Here is a 13,466-nt window from a genome sequence, read left to right on the forward strand (position 1 = left end):
CTTATCTAAGACTGAAAAACACAAACTAAACTAGAAACAAATAAAAGAAAGGCGAAGAGCTCGCCCGGAGGCGAGACCTTACATTATGACATAAAAACAGGCGAAGTAACAGAGCGAGCGGAGGGGGGAAGCGTCATTTATCACCTTGGAGAAATCCGGCCTCTTCCTGTTGACTTGGACAATTAGAGGGTTGGAATTTCACAGGCGGGACTTTGGTTTTTATTGCTCTTTGTCTAAGAGAGAGACATTTGAAACCGACGAAATTAGGGTGTTTAAGAGCAGAATCTTCACAATTCTTATAATACTAATGTGTCACAAGTTTAGCAAAATGTAATGTCAATTAACAAATGGGGAATGAAGATTGGAGTTTATCGAGACCAAACTTGCCACAAATGGATTTGGTTAAACATTAGTTGGCAAAGTTTAAAACATTATCGCATTAGAGTTGTCGAGAAACATAGACCAAACCACAAAAAGGCAACTCATGAAATAGGGAACTTAGATACATTGTTCATACAATTCTCAAGTGGATATATAATAGCATATATATATATATGAATACAGGATTCATTTCTCCTCCTTGGTTAGAATTCAGAGAGGGCCACAGTTCTGTGAACATTCCTTTGGGTCGTAAACGCCGTTATCTAAGAACACCAGTGATGTTAGTTTTGGTCTCTTTTCACTCCAAAGATGGAAAACATAGTAAACTATATTTTACTGGATATTACTGTACGTATTCTGATCGATCACACCGAAAGCATTCTGGAGGTGTCCAGAACTATGTGTACAAGTTATGGGAATAGACAGTTATATTTAAAATGCATAATGAAGGTATTTATAATTCACTTTAAGCTACGATAAAATCATAGTCATTCCAATGTGACATGGGCAAATGGACACACATAAAAACACATTGAATATATCTGGTTAAATGTCTTTTAAAGAAAAGAAGTTTCTTTTCGCTTTGGAATCCACTTCCTTTGGGACATTCCGATCAGTCATAAAATGTCTTGTAATCGGACACCACGCTCTGTCCTGAGTGTGGTCTTCACTGGTGGGGGAATGTGTGTGTGTTTGTGTGTGTGTGTTTGGGTTAATTTACATTCAGAGATTTTTGGTCTTTAGCCGGATGTATTTAGTTATTCAGATTCACCCACTTAGCCCAGTCCTTACAACAACTATACATATGTATATGGGTGAGAATTTGAAAAGAAATACAAAAATGTCCTAATTTTGGGTTTAAATATAACCTTCACACTACCAGTCTAATGTTATTTATGTATTTAAACTTATTTAATGTTTATTTTTAAATCATCTATATTTTTAAGGTTGGCTGGCAGTTGAAGAATTTGGTCAACTGTCTACGTGAGGATCCAAGTGGAGTCATCCTCACGCTGAAGAAGAGGCCACAGAACACTCTGGGCTCCACCCCTGCACTCCTGAAGAACGCCCGCTGGAAACCACTTGCCCTGCAGGTGTGTGTGTGTGTGTGTGTGTGTGTGTCAGGATAGCTCAATGTGTTTGTTCAAGTACATCCATTTAATATGTAGTGCATACGAGTGTGTGTGTGTGTGTGTGTGTGTGTGTGTGTGTGTGTGTGTGTGTGTGTGTGTGTAAGAGAGCATCTCAGAGCACTGAATGAGTTCTGTACGGCTTGTTGCCATGGCAGCCAGTGTTCTGTGGTTGCTCTGGATACAAGTATCAGACAGATGCATTTAACAGCTTGCACATGTGTCCTCTCCTCACAGTCACGACACAGTAGAGCAGAGTGGACGTTCACTCATGAATGAATTCACATTGGCGATTTGAAGGACATAATGATAATTGACATAACCACTGATCAAATTGCGGTAGGACAGGATTTTCAATCCTTTCTGGATGATTAAATAAACAATTATACACTTGTGAATTATTGCATGAAAACAGCACTATAAATAACCTGATGAAAATGACTAAAGAGTAGAAGGGCATATTTGCTCTGAAATAAAACGATGCTCATTGATAAACGATAGTGATAAAACGATGGACAGTGTTTTTATGTATGTCTCTCCTGCCTCTTGTTGCCAGGTTGCTTTCTGGTGCTTGTTGCAATGCTTTTCCTCATTGCTAACTGACTGATGCAGCGCTCATGGTTGCTAAGGGCAACACTATCTTCGTTTTGAAACACACTCTTGGTCCTCTGTTAATCCAAAGGTCTTTAGACGTGTGTGTGACCGTTCACTGTCCTGCCCTCTAGTGAAAAAAACTGCAAAAGACTAACATACTGTACAAGTATAATATGATTCATAAATTAAAATATATTCCTGCCTTTCATAATCCATCATGAAAAATATAAGATCTGTCTGATATTATGTTTTTTTAATAGCTGATTTTCTTGCAATTATTTTCCTTCACATTGAAGGGGCTATATGTAAGAATGTTCATGTATATTAGTATATTATATTAGCTTGTAACGGAACTTAAAATACGAGAATTCTCCGACTTCCTAGTTTATGAAAGCCTGGTGACTGGTTTTTATGTGAAGGACGTTTTTGCCAGGAAAATCAAAAGGATGTGACGTTTACGCACGCTTCCAAGAATCTCTCTTTCGTTCAATGGCACAAGAAATGAATGCTACATTCAATTAAATTCAATCCAAATTTTTTTGTATAGCGCTTTTCACAATACATATTGTTTCAAAGCAGCTTTACAGAAAGTGCATTTCAGAATTGTACATAGAAAAATACAGTTAGTTAATCAGGTATAGTTTAGGGCATAACATATCGCCGGCGTTGAGTCGTCTCTTCACCGGCGTCGAGTCGTCTCTTCACAGGCGTTTAGTCATCTCATCGCAGGTGTTGGGGCATCTGAAGTCTCCGTGAGAGGCTGGATACAAACTGGAGCTGAGGAACGCTATTTACCCCGGGACTAGCGTCCCGAGATAACAGCAGAAAAGCAGATGGGAAATAATTAGCATAGCTGCTGTTCATAATAGTAATGCATTCGATCTAATTCAATAATTGTAGAAAAGGTAAGCATTATGTGAATGCTTGGCTAGAGAGATGCGTCTTTAATCTAGTTTTAAACTGGGACAGCGAGTCTGAGCCTCGAACAATATCAGGAAGGCCATTCCAGAGTTTAGGAGCTAAATGCAAGAACGCCCTCCCTCCTTTAGTGGACTTAGGAATGACCAGAAGCGTCAAATTTAGTGATCTTTAAGAACGCGATGGATTGTAGGGCGATACAAGTTCCATTAAATACACAGGAGCTAAACCATTTAGGGCTTTATAGGTCTTTGTAAATGATACGGAACTTAATAGGTAACCAGTGTAGAGATGATAAAATTGGTGTTATATGATCATATTTTCTTGACCTAGTAATGAACTCTAGCAGCTGCATTTTGCACTAACTGTAGCTTGTTTATTGAGGATGCAGGACAACCAGCTAATAAAGCATTACAGTAATCTAGTCTCGAGGTCATGAATGCATGAACTAACTTTTCTGCATCAGAAGCAGATAGCATGTTACGTAGCTTAGCAATGTTTCTAAGGTGGAAAAAGGCTGTTCTTGTAACATATGAAATATTATTTTCGAAAGACAAGTTGTGGTCTAGTATAACACCCAGGTCTTTTACTGTAGTGGATAAAGTAACAGGACATCCTTCTAAATTAAAGTTGTATTGTTCAAGGTTTTGTGGGTAGTTTTTTGGACCAATAAGTAATACCTCCGTTTTATCTGAATTTAATAGCAGGAAATTACACATCATCCAGCATTTTATATCTTTAAGACACTCTGCAAATTTAGAGAAGTTAGTGTTTTCATCTGATCGTGATGAAATGTATAATTGAGTGTCATCAGCATAACAGTGGAAATTAAATCCATGTTTTCTTATAATATTACCAAGTGGCAGCATATACCTATATTGAGAATAGCAGAGGGCCTAACACCGATCCTACACTGTTCAGGATAAATCCGAAAGAGCCATTCTGTACTTTAATGTGTGATGCAAAGAAATAATTAATTCAAACTATAGTTTCACGTAGCCAGATCTATGTAGTTTATAGTCTCAAATATACTTTATAATCAAACTAACATTTAATGATCTCGTCTTTCGACATGATGCCGGTAAAAAAAACCCACTTATTATGAACGGATGTTTTCTACCTACTGCCTTCTCAGCACTGTTATTGGGCCCTATCTTGCACCCGGCGCAAATGACTTTGTACAATGACGTATGTATCATTCCTATTTTGCACTCACGCAAAGCGGACTTTTCCCTCCACAGACACACGTCGGTTAACTAAGAAATACACTTGCGCTCCCCGGGGCGGTTCAGCGCAAAGAGGAGGCGTTTTCCGGCACAAACTTTCCCTTATGCTATTTTGCTGTTCTATAAAACAATTGCGCCACTGACCAGAAAAAACCTAGGGCCCTATTTTAAAGATCTGAAACGCAAGTGTCAAAGCGCAAGTAACTTTGTGGGGAAATCCCGGAGCTATTGCTATTTTCCCGGTGGGATAAATGCCTCTTGCGCCTGGTGCAAATCTAAAAGGGGTTGGTCTGAAGTAGCTTCATTATTCATAGGTGTGGTTTGGGCGTAACGGGAAACAAACCAATAAGAGCTTTATATCACATTCCCTTTAAGAGCATGATGAACGAGGTGCGCTTGTTCCATGGCGCAATACTATTATAACGGCGCATTTACCAGGCGCGCTTCAGAATCGGTTCTCAGCCGAGGAGATCGATGTTCTCGTCAGGGCCGTAAAAGAAAGAGAAGTGACATTGGGGATGGGACAAACCCACCCAAATTAGCTTCGGTTAAACATGCATATAATAATTTGGGTAAATGTGTACGCTTTATGCCTATTTTCCCCATCGTCATGGACACAACAATGATTTCCCTCGTGTTTTAATATTTTCCCTTATAATAATGTATCATTTGCGAAAAGTTAAATGCATCTGTGTAGATGAGAGAATCATCTATAGTGTAGCCTATGGGCGTTGTTCACACTCTGTATTATGGCCAAGCATGCGCGCTTAAAATAGCATCTGAATGTACGCGCAAAGCGCCATTGACTTTAGACTTGTTTTTTTCTGGTCAGTGGCGCAATTGTTTTATAGAACAGCAAAATAGCATGAGGGAAAGTTTGCGCTGGAACACTCCTCCTCTTTGCACTGAACCGCCCCGCGGAGCGCAAGTGTATTTCTTAGTTAACCGACGTGTGTCTGTGGAGGGAAAAGTCCGCTTTGCGCGGGTGCAAAATAGGAATGATACATGCGTCAGTGTACAAAGTCATTTGCGCCGGGTGCAAGACAGGGCCCCTAGTCTAAAGTCAATGGCGCGTTGCGCGTACATTCACACGCTATTTTAAGCGCGCATGTGTGGCAATAGGCGGTATAGGATGTTACTTTATCTTATCTGATAATTGTCTACGCCACCCTGAATAAATCAGGGAATATCAAAATAACCCAGCAGTTTGAACTAGGTCACACAGGTTCGTGTGTGTCAGGAAGGTCAGAGACATGTACAAAACAATTTACAAAAATAGTGTTTATTAACGTATAAAAGATAGTTAGAAATAGTATGTTCTTGTTAAAAAAGGGAGCACACAGCGCTACATGCACAAATAATGGCAATTAACAAGAGAGGTAATCACAGCGGGCAATATATAATGACCACATCAGCAGTCCTCTACCCACGAGGGTAGGAGGAGCAGCAAAAAGATCTACAAATCTTAATTCACAGGTTATACAACAAACAATTATACCAATCCACCAGGCTGAGTCTGCCGGCGGAAGGACCACGTAATGGCTTTTCCAAAAGCGCAATCCTACTCACGCACACACGTCACCGTGCACTAGATCACACACACAGGCACTTCAAAAAGTGTCACCCACTGCAACACCACTATCACCATGCACGAGAAGGTCCTTCCGCCTGGCCACGTCAGTTCCTGTGAAAACAAATACACTGAGTTTAGTAAAAACCCAAAAATAACCACAGAAAAATCACAAACAAGAGAAAATAAAAATATACAATCATCAAGGTCGATGACGACACACCCTTAGATAACGCAAAATCTAAACAATAGCTACACAATAGAACTAAAGAAAAGACGTACAGAAAAATCGAGCTAATGCAGCACACACACCCACATACTGGCTCTCATCCAAATAACAGTCAGGTTATAACTTTGCGATTACTCTAGAAGGAAAGGAAGTAGACGATACAAATCCTGCTGCTGGCCCACGGCGCGATCGCAGTGTAAACACTTGGTTCTCAAATGCACTCAGGTTATACTAAGCGCAATTCACTGCAAAAACAGGAGGAAGCTCGTGCTGAAGACGAGAGCGAAGAACGGTCTGGAGGATGAGAGAGAAGACCCACACCACAAGAGAATATTCCTCACATATAATTCCCTCTGGCTACTGTTTACAGCAATCATCAAGACCGCCGATTAACTGAAGGGTGAACAGACACTCACTCCGAACTGATAACGTGCACCGTCGGAAAAGTGCTGATGGACAGCTACAATTTGAAGGGATGACAACACATCAGTAGTGTTCTAAACACCTGATTTAAACCAGACGCTATCAACACATACCTAAGACTCGAGTGAATGACGCACGCGGGGCGGAGCAAAGACGTGATGTATCTCCGGATACAGCCAACCCGCATTAAATAGATCATACTGTCCCCTGATAGGACACCACAACTGTCAATCACTTAACTGATTATGTCACACATGCTTGGCCATAATACAGAGTGTGAACAACGTGCATACACTGTAGATGATTCTCTTATCTACACAGATGCATTTAACTTTTTGCAAATGATACATTATTATAAGGAAAAATATTAAAACACGAGGGAAATCATTGTTGTGTCCATGACGATGGGGAAAATAGGCATAAAGCTTACACATTTACCCAAATTATTATATGCATGTTTAACGGAAGCTAATTTCGGTGGGTTTGTCCCAACCCCAATGTCACTTCTCTTTCTTTTACGGCCCTGGCGAGAACATCGATCTCCTCGGCTGAGAACCGATTCTGAAGCGCGCCTGGTAAATGCGCCGTTATAATAGTATTGCGCCATGGAACAAGCGCACCTCGTTCATCATGCTCTTAAAGGGAATGTGATATAAAGCTCTTATTGGTTTGTTTTTTACCGTTACGCCCAAACCACACCTATGAATAATGAAGCTACTTCAGACCAACCCCTTTTAGATTTGCACCAGGCGCAAGAGGCATTTATCCCACCGGGAAAATAGCAACAGCGCCGGGATCCGTCCACAAAGTTACTTGCGCTTTGCGCTTTGACACTTGCGTTTCAGATCGTTAAAATAGGGCCCATTGTGTGCTTATGTTAACATTTATTTATATTTTTGCACTTGGCAGACACCTTTATCCAAAGCGACTTATATCATTTCAAAGACACATTTTAAATTCTTATCAGTTCTTGCTTTCCCTGGGAATCAAACCCACACACACACACAAACAAAGAGAACACTTATCTCTGCAATGCAATGACACACACCTTGGCGTTGCAAGCGCCAACGCTCTACTGTTTGAGCTACAGGAAAGCTGTACAGGAAAGTCGAAAGCGTGTAGCACATATTTACATATTCATCTAAACGTCGCTCTCAATAGCGTGGACGGCATCGGGATGTTCGTTAACAATATATCGCTGCAAAGGTATTTCCAACTTCTTTTTACTTGTACACGAAGGACGAAAAACAACTTTGTGGTGAGTATATCGGCATTGAATCAGTCTTTTACGTGTGCACGAGTGAGAGCACGAGCAATAAGTTGCTGGCTGCAGTTCACTTAACAGCCACTGGTCGCTAATAAGGGTTTCTGAAATCTACAATCTAAATATAGCCCATTTGATATTATAACAACAAAGTGCCGTTAGCTTTATGGTCATGTTATTTTGTGCGTGCTTTTGCTTGGCAGCCGCTGTCCACCAGTCCGTGCAGTGGTTCTCCTACACCACCCAGCACGCTTGGGTCAGTTGGACTTTCACCTGGAGTGGACACACCTGGGGGACATGATGTTTTTATTCTTTCCCCTGTCTATGGACACAGGTATTTACATAATTATGAAATATATGCAAACCAAAACCGTTAGTCTCTTTTAGCATGTTGATGTAATTTCTTTCTCTTTTCCTTTTGTGTTCTTTCTTTTGCTCATGTTGTCATTCTCTTAGAGAGGAGGATCTGGATCGGGGTGGATTTGGTGTGTTTGGCTCCGATTCTGCAGGGTATTATGTAGAACAGGAGGTACTGGGGGGCCAGTACTTCCCCCTCCTGGAAGAGGATTCTGGGAGAAATACCGGACTGCGACGCAGAGACCGGACCCCAACTCACAGTAAGAACATACACATTATAGGGTGATCATACATCCGGATTTTGGCAGGACAGTCCGGATTTTAAGCCCCCTGTCCGGAGTCCGGCGTAGCCTCAAGCCGGACACTCATTTGTCCTCCTTTTTGGAGTTGCGCTGAATTGTTTAAAAAAATTAACCTATAAAAATCCCGCATATTGATAGCGGCTCCCCGATGCCCGTAAATTAGTTAAAATCTCCCGGAATCTAGAGCTCGCGAGCTCCAAATCGTGTAGCGTGCGCACGACAGAGAGGGAGAGAGGGAGAGACCTTGCGTGTGTGTGCAAATGTGCGTGTGTGCCTCACGAAGCACATGTAAACATGCCTCACCCCAACCACCCCGTCAACAAAACCGATCACCAAAATATATAGCCGTGAAATGACTTCTTGCAGGGTGGGATGTCTGTGTCCTCCTTTTTGGTGTTATGGAAATGGCCACCCTAACACATTAGGGCTCCAACAAATACTTGGATAATACAAATGTGCAAATACATAAATTAAAATTAAAATAAATACAAAGTTCATGAAACTCGCTTTCAGCACGCTTTCAGAAACCCTCCATTTTCCCCAGCTCCACATGTATAGATCAAAATGATTGGATTTAAATGATTTATCTGTACTAATTATTATTATCGATTATATTTTTCATAAAGAAAATATGACCTATTTTAAGACCACGAATATTTGCATGGAGACAGCATTATAAAATTACTAAACAGTAGAAGAACATGCACTGCCCACTAATAATAATAAATAAATAGGCTGGATTTTTATGTCATTTTATAAAGAAAACAAGACCTATTTTCAGATCATGATTTTTTATTTTTTTGCATTGTACCATAATTTTCAATAATTCTAATTCAATAATTTCAGTTCTCCCTACTGTTAATTTAAATTTTATATCATCAAATATTTTTTTTTATCAAAACAAAATATCAAATTTTATTTAAAAAAGCATTGTGTCTGGACAAGATGATTTTGATTGCTGTATAACAGTTTGGATTTAAGTGATTTGAGAGTAATTATTATTATCGATTTTCTCAATTAGTTGTTGCCATCCTAATTCATATAAGTACAGTTCTCTTGATTCAAAACAACATAATATTAGGTTACATACGGTTTTTATACACTACAGTATACTGCATTCTCTGTTTTAAATAATATATGAAACACTCGCACAGTTTCCAACCATGCATTTTTAAATTGTAGTATGCTTGTGCGATGTTACACAATGTGCGTCTTACATCATGCCTGGATGGCTATTTTTGAAGCTGGACATAAACGCAGAGTGCATTACAGGAGATTAAGCCACCAGGGAGCTCCGACTTTAAACTGCAAATCTCAGCCATTTAGTATGTTGCAGCTGCGCTACTGTGTGCACTAATACACACTAACAGAGGAGATGATAGATGCTCTGAAACGCACCCCAACATACACACAGACACACTCAAATGTTGTATGTCTCTGCCTGTAGGTGACCTCCGACAGGTTACCATGGGAACTGAATGGCTGGCAGAGCCTCAAGAATCTGGAGTTTACAAAAGAGGAAGTAGAGGTGATGATTTTACTTTTTTTGCACACTTTAATACATTACTTTTTGTTTACTCTACTGGCGCCAAGTTCTATTTTAGATTCATTTAAAACTTTAAAACTTTTAATTGTCAATTTGACTCACTTTTTTACTTGAGCACAACTGGGATTTTGTCTATCTGGCAAGGAATTTGAAAGTGGTTCACTCAAAAATGGCATTAATAGTTCTGTCTTTTTAAAAACAGACAGATGTTGTGGATAGTTCAGAGCTCAGTGTCTGTAATGTGAGGCTAACATAAATACTCCATCTCTGATCCTTACTGTATTAGTTGGAAAGAGAGGTGTAAGATAAACCAGTGGATAAGTTGCCCCACTCATATTTCTCCATTTATTTTAAGTGTCCATCATATTCAGAGATCTGTGACTATATGATCTCATCTAATTATGTTATGCCAGAGATGTGTGTGTTAATGCATGTTTATATTTCTAGTTAACGAGGAGCTTCTAGTTATAAACTTCTTGATAACTAAAATCTAGTTTACCAACATCATGTGTCATACTCAGTTGCATATCCTGGCATTTGCCACTAGTGTGTGATTTGTGCAAGTTGCTTTGCCTAACAACACGTCTGCAAAGAACGTAAATGTCACAAAACTATAGAACTGACATTTTAGAGCATCAGAACTGAGAGCACAAACCTGTAAGACAGCGACTTTCTTTCTAGTGAACTTTGCAACCAAAAGCAGGAAATACCGTTGTAGGCTTGTTTGTGAAAGCTGAGGTAAGCAAAGATTTCTTTGAAGAAGCCACCTAAGCTTCAGAAAGCTGGAGGAACGACAGACAACCATTTCCTTTGCCTTTGGTTGATCAGTACAGTGTAGGACTTACAACTTATTACAACCCCCCCCCCCCCCCAAATATATTTTAATGAGAAAAATATTTTGTGTGTGTGTGGTATTTTCTTTTTTATCAGCAGAACAATGTGAGCATAATGGAGATTTCTATTGTAATACAGATTTACATTTTTAGGCTTTTTGAAACTTAACAGTCCATATTAATGTAGTATATATTATTATAAACACTTTAATCAAGTTGTTATCTTTAATTAGCAACTGAAGCAGATGAAATGTAATTTCAGCTGATATTTTTCTTCTTTACTAACAGTTCTTAATGTATGAGAACTAAAAGATTTAACCCTGATGTGTGACAGTAACCAACTTTGTTTTTTGGGGGGATTGTGAGAGGTGATAAGTTAACTGTTAACATGTATACTCATTCTTTACTACTTTTTTTTTTTGTGGAAACACAACTTCTAAAATAGAACAGAGAATACGTAGGCAACACTTATAAATAGAAAGCAAACCTCCATTAGGGGAAATAAACCTCTAAAACCTCACACACACACACACACACACACACACACACACACACACACACACACACACACACACACACACAGCTGTGGCAGCTAGAGTTACAAAGAGTTGAATATTTTGCAATACGTTCAGTATCAGCTACACGCTCCCATTATAAGTCCTTGCTCTGTTTTTCCCTCAGTGTGTGACTCCCTGCTTGCTTTCTGTCTTTCTCCATCAGATTCTGATTCCTCCCTCTTGCGGTTCCTCAGTGATGACAGGATTGTGTTGATTCAGGAAGAGGCAGAGTTTTCCCAGCGGGACACAAGCAGGAGATCCAGGAAGAAGAGCCGGAATCCCAGCAGCCCCAGTTTCCCCATCAGTCCCTCTATGCTTGCCCCACCTGTGCGTCTGGACACAGGCCCCCCTGAGGGGCTGCCCTTCCCCGTGCCCGACTCAAACACGATGCCACACTACCATGTAAGTAAAATGTTGAATCTAATCAGAGCTGTCTTTAACTGCTGTGTACTGATGTTTAAATTAATAATTTGATACAACACACTTATTGTGTACATACATGTTTTTACATTGTTCTTATTACAGGTATTTAAATAATACCTGCAAGTAATTACATCTGTAAATAATTTATGTAATTACATCTGTAATTATATTATTGACCACACCTTAAACCAGCCTTAAACCTAACCAAACCACAAAACCTTTCCCAAACCTTACCTGTATCCCACCACAATAAAGCAAAACACAATAAGTACATTATACCTAACAATTTATTTATGTAAGTACATAGTAATTAAAGATAAAGTGACCAAAATTTCTGAATTGCCTCATCTCGCAACATACATTTGATCTATATTGTCATGTGATTGTACATACACAAACTCACACGTCTCTGAAACAGTACTTTCTTTTCATAACTCAGAACAGGAAACTGAAATCTCTCTTCCTCTCTGTCTCTCTTTCTCTTTGTCATTCTGCTCATTGCCCCAGAGAACGGCAGACACACTTCGAGCAGATGCTGATAGGTGAGTAAACTTCACACCTTCCTTAATTTATCATACATTTTGGTATATTATTTTGTATGATATTTTTTATTCCTTGAATTTGACTTGCCAAAAAGTCTTTACGACTAAAATCATACAACTAAGGTCATAATTTTGTTTTTAGATCATTTTCATCTTTTTTGCTAGTTTGTCCTCAAGAATGTTTGTAAACGCCCTCTTCACTTGTAAAATAAGAAAAAAGTGCTCTGACACAAGCTGTAGGTTGCCTCTTTGCATAGCCTGCATTATATTGTGACAGATTCACAAAATAATTGGGCTCATTGAGAAAGATTTTCAGAGCAGCAGATGCTACACATAGCCAGATGTGTAGACGCTATACAGGGCTCAGGTTTGGTGGATTTCCCCATATTTTATTTTTTATCATTATTGCTTCTGGTGTTTAGATTCACAGTATCAATTCTGCTTCCTCATTATTACCAGACTGTGACTGGACTGGCCAGGATTCAGAATATTAATGTCATTGATGTGTAAATGCAGCTGATTATGTTAATATTTGCAATTTCTTACATCATAAATGCAAGAATGTCCGAGCGAGATGTTTCTGGAGATGTTCTTTTTAGACTGGGGAGCAAGTTTTGAATTTTTTAAAGTGACAGCACATCAGTTTAGTGTAATAAACTTTATCCCAAAAGATGAAGGAGAGTTTGATTACTCATGATATCTTATGATAGACGATGGCTTTGAAACTGGTCACTTTAAGTTCAGAATAAGCATTTCAAGAGTTTTGTTTGTTGATGTACAGGATATCAGGATGCTTCTCATGGCTTTGTTCAAGCTTAATGAACTGCCGTTTATTTATAAATGAGGAACAGAAATTCCTTGGCTGCAATCTTAAGGAGGTTTTTATTTCCTGTGACTAAAGCTGTAAGAGTCTGTGGAGTCTCATTCTGTGGAACGTGTCTGTCTTAAGATGGAATGATCTCTGTTTCTCTGCTGTTACGATGCATACAGAGAATTAGATAAAAGAGTGTCTTCTGGGTGGCTAAGATTTTTTGTTTAATTAATCTACAATTGTGTGTCTGTCTGTGTTTGTGTACAGGTATCACTATACTTGTGAGGTCCAAAAATGTCCTTACTGTTTAAAAATATCCTCACTAATGAAGTGAAACCTGTTGAACACCAACTAATGTGC

The 13,466-nt window shown here is 39.3% G+C and overlaps 1 protein-coding gene across 1 annotated transcript in view; it reads left to right on the plus strand.

Moving 5' to 3' along the window:
• The window catches only part of LOC143748921 (connector enhancer of kinase suppressor of ras 2), a 53,517-nt gene that overhangs the window by 31,396 nt on the left and 8,655 nt on the right, over nucleotides 1–13,466 (plus strand). The window contains exons 9-14 of the mRNA XM_077241197.1: nucleotides 1,329–1,475; nucleotides 7,939–8,069; nucleotides 8,192–8,352; nucleotides 9,842–9,922; nucleotides 11,494–11,732; nucleotides 12,261–12,295. Of these exons, the coding sequence (XP_077097312.1) occupies nucleotides 1,329–1,475; nucleotides 7,939–8,069; nucleotides 8,192–8,352; nucleotides 9,842–9,922; nucleotides 11,494–11,732; nucleotides 12,261–12,295 (794 nt within the window). The remainder of the gene's footprint in view (nucleotides 1–1,328; nucleotides 1,476–7,938; nucleotides 8,070–8,191; nucleotides 8,353–9,841; nucleotides 9,923–11,493; nucleotides 11,733–12,260; nucleotides 12,296–13,466) is intronic.

This window comes from Siphateles boraxobius, unplaced genomic scaffold (assembly GCF_051911475.1).
Source record: "Siphateles boraxobius isolate OS27281-9 unplaced genomic scaffold, OSU_SipBor_1 24, whole genome shotgun sequence".
Lineage (NCBI taxonomy): Eukaryota > Metazoa > Chordata > Actinopteri > Cypriniformes > Leuciscidae > Siphateles > Siphateles boraxobius.